Source organism: Balaenoptera borealis (assembly GCF_965194805.1).
Source record: "Balaenoptera borealis genome assembly, chromosome: 7".
NCBI classification, from domain to species: domain Eukaryota; kingdom Metazoa; phylum Chordata; class Mammalia; order Artiodactyla; family Balaenopteridae; genus Balaenoptera; species Balaenoptera borealis.
In genome coordinates this window covers 115,569,613-115,582,467 of record NC_138864.1, presented here as the reverse complement: position 1 = coordinate 115,582,467, position 12,855 = coordinate 115,569,613, and the positions used below count along the sequence as shown (strand labels likewise).

The following is a 12,855-nucleotide window of genomic DNA, read 5'->3' as shown; positions in this document are numbered from 1 at the left end:
CTATACATGCTAGAAACTAGGTAATTAAAAATTAGAATAGGTACAAGTAGCATACATTTTGCTAGCCATCCAGAGCAGACAACTCTGCATTTTACTGTAATTTATAAACTAATATAGTAAATAAATAAAGGCTATATAGTAAAATTTAATACTGCAATTATCCTTGGGGCATGAGTACATACCTAACATCAAATTTTATAAACCTGGTTCCTGTTAATTTAAATGTAGATTAAAAAATTCAAATTCTGGGGGACTTCCCTTGTGGTCCAGTGGTTAGGACTCCGTACTTCCACTGCAGGGGGCGTGGGTTTGAGCCCTGGTCGGGGAACTAACATCCTGCAAGCCACACGCAGCAGAATGTTCAAAGAAAGCCATGGCTCCTAGAACCAAATTTCGGTATGGCTAGACTGTCAAACGTACGGGGAGTAGAGATGTGGCTCAAGAGATTTGGCAAGGGCCAGATCCTGCAGGCCCTTGTTAAAGTTTAACTTGAAGAGTTGTAAGCTGGAGAGAGACAAGATCAGATCTGTACACAGTGGAATATGGATTGATTGAAGAGCGCAATTTGGATTTAATGAGACCAATTAGGGAGGGCAGTGGTTCAGAGAAGAGATGCAGGAGATAAGAGGTCTGCGCTAGGGTACTAGCAATAGCGAGTCAAGACTCTTAGGAGGTAAAATCTAATTTAATGATTATTTAGCTGAGGATGTGAAGGAGAGGAAGCAGTCTCGAATAACTCAGATTTCCGACTTAAGTGGCTGAGAATGTCAATGAACTAACGGAACGCCAGGGATTTTATGGGGGAATGAGGAGTTTCCATTTTAGATGCACTGAATCTGAGATGCCTTTGAGTCACCTAAGCGGTGTTGTCTGGCCGCTGGACACACGGGTCTATAGCTTGGCAGGGGAGCCTGGACTGGAGTTAGCCTGTTGATGATAATTAAAGCCTTGGAATGGAGGTGATCACCCAGGGAAAGCATGTAGAGTGTGAGATAAGGACCTAGGTCTGAACGTGAGGAACACCAACATATAAGCGATACACAGAAGAGGAAACTGAAGACAAATGGCTAGAGTGAGAGGAGAAAGCAGAAAATGTATCATGAAAGCCAAGAGAAAAGGAAGGAAAGGTTAACAGTGACAAATACTCCCTAGGGGTCAGCAAGATAAGGAATGATCCATTGGGTTTAGTGGCATGAAGGTCATTTGTAAATTTGCAAGGCAGTTCTAGTAGAGGGTGAAAAACCAGACTGCAGTGGATTAAGAATGAATGGTCATGAAAAATGCAGAAAATGGGTACATGAGACAACATGGATTATTAACCTCAAAATCTGCATGCTGAGCAAAAGAAGCCAACTCAAAAGAGTAAATACTATATGACTGCATTTGGATGAAATACTTGAACAGGCCAAACTAATCTATGGTTACAGCAGGCAGGTCAATGGTTGCCTGGGACCAGGTGCGGGGAAGGGGCGTTGTCTGCAAATGGGCACAAGGGAACTTTTGGGGGGCAATGAAAATGTTCTATAGCTTTATTGGTGTGGTTATTACACAGATGCATTCATTTGTCATTATTCATTGGCCTGTATATTTATTATATGTACATTATACCTCAATATAACTTATTTTTCCCACATGCCTTGCGGCCAAAAAACCAAAACATAAAACAGAAGCAATATTGTAACAAATTCAATAAAGACTTTAAAAAAAAAAATGTATAAAATGAAAATTCACTCAATTCACTGAATAAATTCATTCAATTCATTGAATACATTCAATTTGTTTGCGAAGAGGAATGAGTTAGAAGATAGGAGCTGAAAAGATATTTGAGTTAAAGCTGAGTACAACTGACCCTTGAACAACATGTGTTTGAACTGTGCTGGTCCACTTATACGTGGATTTTTTCAATAATAAATACCAAAGTACTACCCGACCTGCAGTTGGTTGAATCTGCAGATGCAGAACCGTGGCGGGCAGACTATAAGTTAAACTCAGAGTTTTGACTCTGTGGAGGATTGGTGCCCCTAATCCCCCAAATTGCTCAAGGGTCAACTATAGTTGTTTTTAGATGGAAGAGCCTTGAGCATATTTAAATACTAATAGAATTCGGTGAGAGGAAGCAGCTGAAGTTAAAGGACAGTCAGAAGAGACAGCAAAGGAATGTGATAAAGCATGTACCACATCAAAAACTACAGTGAGTTAACACAGTGCCAAAACCTCAGGAGTCCCTAGTTTTAGGACATTCCCTGTATAGAAAGTTTATCACTAATACAGTTCATATCCCAGAGTCAATTCCATCTATTTCTAACATTGAGTTCACCTAATTCTGGATGGTAAGACCATTGATAGGAGGTCCAGGTTGATTATATAAGGACAGAAATGGCCTGAGCAAATCATTTAAACCATGGGAAATAAGTTGGCTATATTTCAGAAGACTGGTGGCAATAGGGCTTAGAGGAAGGGTTCATGATGAAAGAATAAGGGTGCAGTGGTTTAAGATGAAAACAAGTTTTTCTTTTTTGTCAGGCACTTACGTACTGTGCAAATGTTTTATGTAAACATTATTCTCACTTATTACAACCACCTTGTTGGCATTCTCATTCTACAAAAGAGGGAACAACCTCAGGGCAACTAACCCACCCAAGATCACACAGCTGGTGAATTATAAAGATGGGATTAAAGCCTAGGTCTATATGACTTCAAGCCCATAAGTATTTCCTACCCCTTTAGGCAATTCTGCCTCAAATCTCTTTCTTTAAAAATGTTATGGGAATTCCCTGGCGGTCCAGTGGCTAGGACTCGGCGCTTTCACTGCTGTGGCCCGGGTTCAGTCCCCATTCGGGGAACTAAGATCCCGCAAGCTGCTCGGCTCGGCCAGAAAAAAAAAGTTATTTGTTATATACACAATATTTTAACTAAAGGAATCAAAACATCAATCTATCCTAATCCTTTTGCTTTCTTCATCTTAGCAAAGTAAAACATCTTCAGATAATAATGTACCCATGTCCATGAAATAACACAGGGGGAAATAGTATGTTAAACATTTTTTTTGATCTGTTCAATTGAACAAATGCTTGTTTTGACCTCTTAATACTATTATTTTAACGTTAATCTCTTAGAAGAAAGAGATAATGTTTTGAAGTGCTTGGAGTATTCTGTTCAGATTGTTCTAGTGAGCAGAACTGAGCCTTGCATTCAAAACACTGAATAATAGTCTATGCAAGTCACTGTGGAAGACGCTTTATAGGCTACAGAAATGAATGAGACATCATCCTTACTCTAAAGGAGCTGAGAGTCCAGGGAAAAAGAGATTACATGTCTACAATTGTAATACCAGAAGAAACTGACATATACCACAAAGGGGACACACATAAAGAACTATTGGTAGTTCACAGAGAATCTTTACTTGTGGAATTCAGGACTTTAGAGGCAAGGGGACCATTTAAGAGCCTAGTTTAATAGTTCAGCCAAAAGATTTCCAGCGCCTGAACTAGGACAGAGACGGTGATGCTAACAGTTCTTGCAGAAGCAGAACTTACTGACTGGATGTGGAGAGTGAGGAGAAAGAGAAACACAGAATGAAGCCCAAGTTCTTGACTTGGTCAGCCAAGTGCATTACGCAGCCCTTCACCCTGAGACAGAATTCAGGAGGAAGAGCAATTTGACATGGAGGGTAGAAGGCAGAGGCGGAGCGGTCAGTGTGCTCATTCCATTGCCCTCTCCCTGGTCTTCCTGCAGCCTGTAGATGAGTGGTGGCCATGTTCTTATACCTAAGGGTCAACTCCGTCAGGCCTAGGGAGATGACAGCTCCCCACTGTCTTGTTGACCTTAATTCAAGCCACATCTTTATAAATATCCCTTCATTAACTCTCCTCAGTAACCCTGTATGAGTGTGCCATCTGTTTCCTACCAGGACCTTAACATCGTATTTGTGTACTTTTAGATAAAAGGTATATATGTATAATTGTTTGTTTATGTATAGGAAACATCTAGAAAGATGCACACCAAACTGTTAGTAATCGTTACCACCTGGTAATGGGGTTGGGAGAGCGGAGAGAGGGGCAAGGGAAAAGGTAAGAGGGCTTTATTTTATATGTCTATGCCATTTGAATTCCTTAATAGGCTGTATTACTTTTTAAATTAAAGAAAAAAATAAAGAGTTTTAAAAGTAAATCAAGAACATCAATCAGCCTAGTGTAAAAACTTCAGAAAATTCACTGAGAGTAAAGATGAAACCTCCCTAAGAAAACCTCAGTCAACAAAATTTCAGAGAAAACCCCTAAACTTTAAAAAAAATTTAATGATAAATACATATTGATAGAAACGATTAAATTCCTGTATGAAGGCAGCATCCAAGGAAGCTCTCCATTTTCATGGCTCCCAGCCCTTCCCTCCAGGCTGCTGGGGCAACTTGAGACCCACTAAGCCAGCCGACTCCTCCGCTGAGCGCTCACCCTTGCCATGAAATTCCTGGTGAAGGGCCACATGTTCTCGGATGCTGCGCAGAAGGCAGAGATAGGTGGCAGCTTGGAAATGAAGCTCATGCCGGGCTCTGCACAGCTTCTCACTGGTGACCTGGAGGAGCAGCAAGGTCAGATACTCTATTAACAGCCCAGCTGCAGACACAGGGCCACAGAGAAAGATTTGTTAAACAAGCATTCTCTAGAATGAAAGTAAATTGCAGAGGACCTACAAACATGTGTTTGTGCATACTTAATAACATATATAAAGGCACTCTGTACATATATAGGGGCACACTGTAACTGCTGATGATTAGGAAAGCTGGCACCTGTTACTCAAAGAGGAATTTTACAAGGAGTTTCACTGAAGCATTTCATCCTGTCCTCAAATTTTAATACCGGAAAAAAGTTTATCTCTTGGTTCAACACCCTCATTTAACGAATGAGGGAACTAAAGCCCAGAGAGGCTCTATGGTTGGTTAATGGCAGAGATGGGGAATACAGTCAGGTCACTGATCATTAACGTCACCTAAGGAATAAAATACAGAACTTTCTCCCCTTCAAACAAATGAAGGGCTGCTTTATTTTATGTGACTGTGGACTTTGGTTAATATGGCATATGCCTTTCATTTCAATGAAAATTAAAAACTTATTTTTCTGAAAAATAGCTTTGTCCTCACCAGTAACAAAATGAAGGTTTTATAAATAAAAGTAATATGCGTATGTTCATACTACTTAATTATACTCGCTCTCACAATTTATTCATCTATAAAATCTGTATTCTGATGACCTTCAGAAGCTGGAAATTCCATATCCATTCCAAAGTGACTATAAACCTTGTTTTTTCTTCATCATAATTAACTTCCAGATTAAATTAGTACACAGACTTTACTTGACTAGTTTTATGTTCTGAGGCTGTGAGAAAGGGGCAGGAAAGGTAAGACAAAGATGTGTGCATAGCCTCAAATGACTTAAGGAGCCCTGTTCAAGTGTGGATTAATCTCTGGGCACCACTGCCTACGTATGTCTCTCTTTGACCTTTCTTTACTTGAATATCTAGGTTTGGAATCTGAAAACTAGAATGTGTGCTTTAAGATTTGCAGATCACATATATGAAAATGGCACCTATAAGCTGCTCAAAAATAAAATTCATCTGCTTTAATCAATTTAACTTTTTATAATTAAAAATTTATGAGTGACCAACACTAATGTCAAGCATCAACAACGGGTAACATTTACTTCTATTATATAAGTCTAAATTGACAGAATTTGAAACAGGAATTCTATGTTAGTATAGGGAAGAACATAACTGATCCTGATTCAGCTAAGCCTGAATCATGAGGAGTCAGGAGAAAAGCATCAGCAATGTAACATAGTAAATGAACCACAAGAGACCGAGAGATCTAATGAAATAGAAAATTGTATTTTCCCAATGGAGAAAGGGGAGATTCAGCTAACTGAATCCCTTCAGCCTAGGGAGAGGAGAGAGAAAATGGGCATAGATGATTATTGAGTTAGCTCTGAGCCAGCAGGAAATAGAACCCTTTCCCATATCCTCATATGCATTCCACAGAGTGGTGTTTCTGGAATTTTTAGCATGAATTTCAGGTGTATTTCCAAGGAACTTCAGAGCCGTTACCAAGGCCCTCTCAAGGGCAATCATGTTGCCTCCATTAGGTACAACTATAATCGTGTCACCTTGAAAATCTTAAGAGTGACTTCCCATTACATTTCCAATGAAGTTTAAACTCCTGCCTACCACCTACCTCATCTTCCTCCACTTCCTCCACCACACCCTAAGCCGTAACAGCTCTCCACTGTCAGCTCCTCTCACCTCTGGGCTTGCAGTTGTACACCTTCTTTACTTGGACCTCATCTTCCCCAACCCCCATTTACTTGCTAACTCTAATTTATTCTTCAAGCCCCTGGTTAATGCACTTCCTCCTGAAAGCCTACCCCTTCTGTATGCCAGGACCCCTGTTGTCTATTTACTCCCTCAGCACTTGTTTATTCTAAGTCCTTGGTTATATGGCTCCTCAGGTGGATCGTAAGCTTCTTAAAAGACAGCACCCATGTGGCTCTTATTCGTCGTTTTTAGCCAAGTTCCTAACAGTCCCTAATATTGTGACCTTTTAAAAATTAGTTGGAAGTTTAGTTCTAACATTTTGCATTCTAACTTCCATGGCTCAGAAAATCAAGAGTTAGGATGATGGTTCTCCCCTTTCCCACACTGCTCAAAGGACGCTGTTTCCTTTGCTAAAGCCCAAGTTGACTCTCCAATTTATCATTTCTGAGAAAGGCTGCAACTTCTTTCCAAGCCAGATCAGTAACTCTAAAGGCAGTAATTAAATGGAAGACTCTTATTTGGGAACCAAGTAACCTAGAGCCTAGTTGCTCCTATACATGTGCTTGTACAGGTCAACCGTCCCCGAGCCTCAGTTGCCCCTTTTGAAGAAAGAAACTATCTTCCATCCGATCTTGCCTAAGGGGTAGAAGGAGTGCGGATTTCACAAAGGGATTTTCCAAGGATGATGGCCTCCCATATGTACATATTTATCTACTACCGGCGGAAACACTGTTGTCTGGTCACATATCACGTTAATGTTGTAACTCACAGTACCACCTCATTAGAGGTTTCTAGTTCAGCCCTGCAAGGCACCATTCCCTGAAGCGGCGTAGTCCTGCTCTTCAAGAAGCGCCCAATATTCCTCTCTGCATCAAAAACTGGTTCTCAGAATAGCTCTCCTCCGGAAAGGAGAGTGTCGGGTAGATGCTGTGGCCTGTGACCCTACACTCTCCACCAAGGACATCTTTTTTCTTGTCCCTCTCTATTTCCGCCATTTCACTTCCCTCTGACTTTCCCCTCCACACGGGCCAAAGACAGCCAATGAAAGCCTCAGGGACGGCTCCACCCCAGGACGACTCTGCCTTCCCGCCGGTCCTCGGTTAGTCCCCGGGCTCAGGCCTTAGACTACGGCCTGGATCTGTTTGGAGGGAACCAGAGCCTCAGAAATGAGGGCTAAGGCCAGGCGCGCTCCACCCTGCCCAGACCCGACTCTCCCTCCCTTCCCGGGAAAGGGACGCTGGAGCCCCCGGACACGGGCTTCCGTACCCGATGTGCACGGAAAGCCTTCACGAGGTACCGATAGGCCGCGGTGTGGCGATAGGGTCGGCCTGTGGCCGCGTTCAAGTAGCGCAACTCTCGGAGAAGGCCTCGCCAAGTGCGCAGCGGTGACCCCAAGGCCGCCATTTTCCCGTCGTCCGAGCCTGGTGCGGGACGGCGCCCTACGCCCCTCTTACTCCCTCACCACCCCCTGCTCAGCCGCTTAATGGTACGGTCGGAACCAGGCTGCCGGCTCCCCCTATCGACTGCAGGACAGTGGAATGCCTCGCTTCCCTTCTTTGCGGAGCGTTATTAATCGAACGCCGAGCGGCGTCCTAAGGTGTTAAGAGAAAAGCAAACGAAAGCCGAGTGTAACTGAAGAGCCTGGAGAAAGGCCGAGCGAGGGAAAAGAAGGTCCTAGTTCCTTTCCTGACTGCGTCATTTCAGACGCCATTCGCTGACGGACTGCTGACTCTGGAGAAAATGAGGGCATGTCGGAAGTGGGTGTCAATTTGAAATAGAAAACTTTGAGATTTTATTTCTAGAGGGGATGTCAAAATTCAACGTACTGACTTAGCAGAAATCTTAATGGGGTTACGGCTCAGAAGAAGGAAATGGGAGTATGTTGATTCTTGCAAACTGTAGCCCCACACCTAGAAAAACCACGCATACACTTTCCATCGTTAAAGAGTAAAATTAAGTTAGCATTTTTAGCTATAATTGTTTAAGAAGGGGGAAAGGCAAAATGTTTTATTGGAAAGTTTATTTTAAAGGCAAAAGTGCAACCACCCCAGATGGGACTCGAACCCACAATCCCTGGCTTAGGAGGCCAATGCCTTATCCATTAGGCCACTGGGGCTTCGGTGAACAACGCCCTCAAACAACGTATTCAATTTTTTTCCTCCTTGGTACGTCATCGTCATTTCAGTTTCTTTTTAACCTATCCTAGGAAACCACACTTGGTACCATTAATGAGGTGCGAGGCATGCTGGGAGTTGTAGTTCAGAGAACAAATATCCGCCTCACAGCTCCAAAGGTTTTACCCTCGAAGCAGCACCGACGCGCCGGACGGAGATCGGGCACGCGCACGGTTTTGCGTACGCGTTTCCTACGCGGTAGCTCCGCGCCTGCGCAAAAGCGCGCATACGACGTCGCGGAGCCGAGCGCGCTGGGCACGCTAGCCGAATCTCCCAGATTCGCCCGCTGAGCTTGTGCTTCGTTGGGTTTTCACCGGAAACAGCCGGCCCCTTCCGGTGTTGCGGCTTTCCGGACTTGGCTTGGCTGCATCCTGCCGTTAGGGGGCGTGCGTGGCGGTCATTTTGTTTCCGGTTGAAACACTGAGGCCATTTCCGCAGAGCAAGTGGCCAGTTAGAAACGTTTGCCTCGCCCTCTGAATTGGCGGGTTAGTGGTAAACATGGAACAGCAGGGAATTAGAATTAGTTAATTCATTAGGAATTAGTTAATTAGAAACAATTAGGAGTTAATTTTCTGTTTTTTTTCCTATTTGAATAAATTGGACAAGTCACTTCTGAGTCTCAGCGGACTAACGCCTTGCTTAAAATCTCGCAGTGGCTCCCCGTTGCCCGTAAGATAAATTTCAGACCACTGGACCCTACCTAAATTGACCCTTGCCTGTGTCTTAACCTTCATCTCCTCTCACCCTCTGCTCAGTGTAGCTGAACTTCTGTCTTCGTCTCCACATTTTTTTAATAGATTTATTTAATTAATTTTATTTGTTTTCGGCTGCATTGGGTCTTTGTTGCTGCATGCGGGCTTTCTCTAGGTGCGGCGAGCAGGGGCTACTCTTTGTCGCGGAGCACGGGCTCTAGGCGCGCGGGCTTCAGTAGTTGTGGCTCGCGGGCTCTAGAGGGCATCCTCAGTAGTTATGGCATACGGGCCCAGTAGTTGTGGCTCACGGGCTGTAGAGTGCAGGCTCAGTAGTTGTGGCACACGGGCTTGGTAGTTGTGGCTCATGAGCTCTAGAGTGCAGGCTCAGTAGTTGTGGCACACGGGCTCGGTAGTTGTGGCTCACGGGCTCTAGAGCGCAGGCTCAGTAGTGGCACACGGGCTTAGTTGCTCCGCGGCATGTGGGATCTTCCAGGACCAGGCAAGCCCCCCTCTCCACATCTTGTGTTATTCCCTTTGCCTGAATCTTAACCATTTGCATTAATATTCCTATTTACCTTTTGGGCTTCAAGTTTCCTCGGGAAGTCTAGGTCAGACACTTCTCCAGGCCCTTATGGTCAGTATGGCAAAGTTAAAATGATTCACTTCACCTCCTGTGGGCTCCCCTAGATTTTCTATGTAATCTTACCTTTTACGAGCTATATCACCTGTGTCTCAGCTTCATCATCTTCCTCACGAGCCAAGATGCAACTGCTCAGACTCCGGACTTCCCATTCTCATGGGTCTCTCTTCATAGGTCCCTCTCAGGGTTCACCAGCTCTAGCTGTGCCAACTTTGATCAATTTTTCACGTGGGCTGGAATCCTGACACTTCCAGAATCAACTCAAGGGTAAACCAGTATGACTTAATGTGAATGAATTGATCTCTCCCTGTCATACCCATAAAATATTCATTTTATCACCCTGTAATTCATAAGTGTCTGATTTTTAAAAGGCAAATATGCAAGGGGTTAAGAAGAATGCTGTCAGCTATTTTCCCCTTAGAAGAAATTTGTTTATGCAACTTTCTAAGATGTAGCAAATTTAAGCCAGCTCTGAGGAAGTGGGAGAATTAATTGGAAGTAGGTTTTCAATAACTGTTGATATGGTAAGGGGCAATAAGACATAATTCTGAGTTCCTTTTTACTGAACTGCAGAGAGACTCTTTTCTTCCATTTTTACACTAAAGCAGAGTAAATAGATAATTATAAAATGTTAGCTCTGTGTAGCCACTAGTCACCAAAGATGGCCCCCCAAGATCTTCCCCTTTCATACATATGATGCTTCTTACATCAAGAGGTGAAGCTTATTACTCATCCTACTCACCCCTCCCACACTTGAAAGCCAGCTTAGGCTGGCTTTGTGACCAGATTTAACTAATAAATAGAAGGTTCTGGGACTTCTCTGGAGCCCCAGGCCTTAAAACTGGCAACTTTCACAATCTGCTTCTTATCTAGCTACTATGCTGTGAAAACCCCACGGCCCAAGGAAGAGTCCTGAGGTACACCAAGCTGACCTCTCAGCTGACAGCACGAATGATCATGTTCAGTGAGCCATCTTGAGTGTCCCAATCCAGTGGCACCCCCAAATGACTACAGTCTCAACCAATGTCATATGGAACAGAGAGCTGCCCAACTAAACCCAGTCAACCCAAAGAAACATTAAAGATAATAAAATGGCTGTCTGGGAATAAATTCCACGAAATTTTAGAATTACTGTGTGTCAACAGAAAACCAAATCAGTCTAAAAAAGTTCTTAGAGACAATTTAGCTGAACTTCATAATTTTGCAACTTTGGAAAATCTTTATATTCCTAGTGCAGGGCTACATACCCAAAGCCCTACAGCAGAAAGCAGGCAGGTAAACAAGAGTGAGTCAGGCAGGTGGGTTCCTACCTCCTGCACAGGAGCTAGACTTTTCAGCTCAATCTAGTTGCAAGTAGGAATGTGGTTCCAGTGTTGCCAGAGCTTCTGATTTTTCAAGAGAAGTTGTAAATCCAGAATTTTTATGCAATGCCCCTTTAAGTGTTAGCAATCAGTTAAAAACAATACTGTCTGTCAAACAAAACACTTCTGTTCACCTTACATAACCTAGGGTTGCCAGCGTGCAAACTATGTCCTGGGGCACTTCACAGGCAATGTCCCACTGGACCCTCGCCACAATTCCATGAGGTAGTACTCAGATTTTACCTACTTAGAAATGTGGGAACAAGCTCAGGGCAGTTTCTTGGTTTAGCCAACTTTACTAACTGCTCAGTGGTAAGGCTGGTATTTGACCTCAGGCAATCTAACTCCAAAGCCTATTTTTTAAACTTTAAAAAAAGTTTTATAGCAGAAAAGGGATTTTTATTAAAAAGATACTGGGTGATTGTCAGAACTTCCTGGTAAGGCTAGACACTAGGCTTAGGAGCTACACAGGCAAGAAACCTCACCTAAAAGTCTGTCCCAGATCTGGTCCAGTGAAAACACCAGCAGGCACAGTCGCTGCAGTTGCCGTGCTAACACAGTGACACTGGGCAGAGGCTGGACAATGGCATCAAAGCTGTTGCTCCAGGACACTGGCAGTAGCTGACTCCTCTGCCTCCACTTGTGCCAGAATAGATTAAGTCATTACCTAAGAGTCAGAGTTCTGGGCTGAGTACTTCTAATTAGCATGGCCTGGGTTATGTTCCCATGTTGTTCAGGGGAGGCTGAGAAAGCAAATATTTTGTCATTCGATGAATTTTTATTAAGCATCTGCTGTGAGGCAGGCACTTCCAGATGCTAGGGAAAGCACAAGTAGAATAGGTAAACCTTTCCTCTACTCATGAAGCTTCCATTCTAGAAAGGGGCAGACAGACAATAATCAAATAAACAAGCAAAACATAAAATTTATCAAATGGTGATGAGTGCTATGAAGAAAAAGAAAGCCAGGGGCAGGGGATTGAGACCTGCTAATGTGTTCTGAGAGGTCCTTACTGATAAGGTGACGTATGAGCAGAGACCCAAATGACGTGCAGAATCTGCATCTTCAGGTTGTGTGTGTGTGTGTTGGCATGGGGAAGTGCCCACACTTTTAAGTAGAGAGACCCTACCTCCAGTCTCCACCCACTGTGAGGCCACCATTATTCTGTCCTTCAAGCTCTGGGAGGGTACAGGAGGAGTTCTGGGACAAGTTTTCTATGCCCAGTGAAACTGTAGGAACAGACCCTGAAGGTCCAGTCTTAACACTGCAACTATAGCAGTGACTAGCTACCTGGCCATGAGCTTGGGAATCTGGGGGAAATTTTGGTGGGAAAGAGCCAGGACTAATGAAAGAGGGTGTATCTGAAAGTAGACGTTTGTAGGCACTCGCTTCTATCAATTGTGATTCTAGAGATGCCTGTCCCAGGGCAGTGATTTCTAAACTTCTTTGATCGTGTAACCACTCTAGTAAAAATCTTGTGCCTCCTCCTTTGTATTTATTTTTAAATTATATACATGTACTATTGATTCAACGTAGTAAATACATTTAAAACATGCACAAAATAGAAATAAAAAGTATATTTTAAAAAAGAAAAACAATATTTTGAAAATATTTTTATTTATTAACAGTAAAAAAGTACTAATTTCTCTCAGTAAAGAAAGATTATTATTCTTTATTTTATTGAAAA

The 12,855-nt window shown here is 43.2% G+C and overlaps 1 protein-coding gene across 1 annotated transcript; it reads right to left on the bottom strand.

The window, feature by feature from the left end:
* Positions 1 to 4,277: 4,277 nt before the first annotated feature.
* FMC1 (formation of mitochondrial complex V assembly factor 1 homolog) lies at positions 4,278 to 7,784 on the bottom strand. The gene is made up of 2 exons (XM_082400393.1): positions 7,570 to 7,784; positions 4,278 to 4,572 (listed from the first exon to the last, which is right to left on the bottom strand). Exons 1-2 carry the CDS (start codon positions 7,705 to 7,707, stop codon positions 4,369 to 4,371), a joined length of 342 nt encoding a protein of 113 aa, XP_082256519.1. The 5' UTR covers positions 7,708 to 7,784; the 3' UTR covers positions 4,278 to 4,368.
* Between the last annotated feature and the right edge of the window lie 5,071 nt (positions 7,785 to 12,855).

Bases quoted from the DNA above. Each gene is read 5' to 3' on its own strand.
- FMC1 (XM_082400393.1), bottom strand. From the start codon at position 7,707: ATGGCGGCCTTGGGGTCACCGCTGCGCACTTGGCGAGGCCTTCTCCGA. The intron at 4,573-7,569 runs GTACGGAAGCCC...CTGCTCCTCCAG, and splicing joins AGGCTTTCCGTGCACATCGG to GTCACCAGTGAGAAGCTGTG.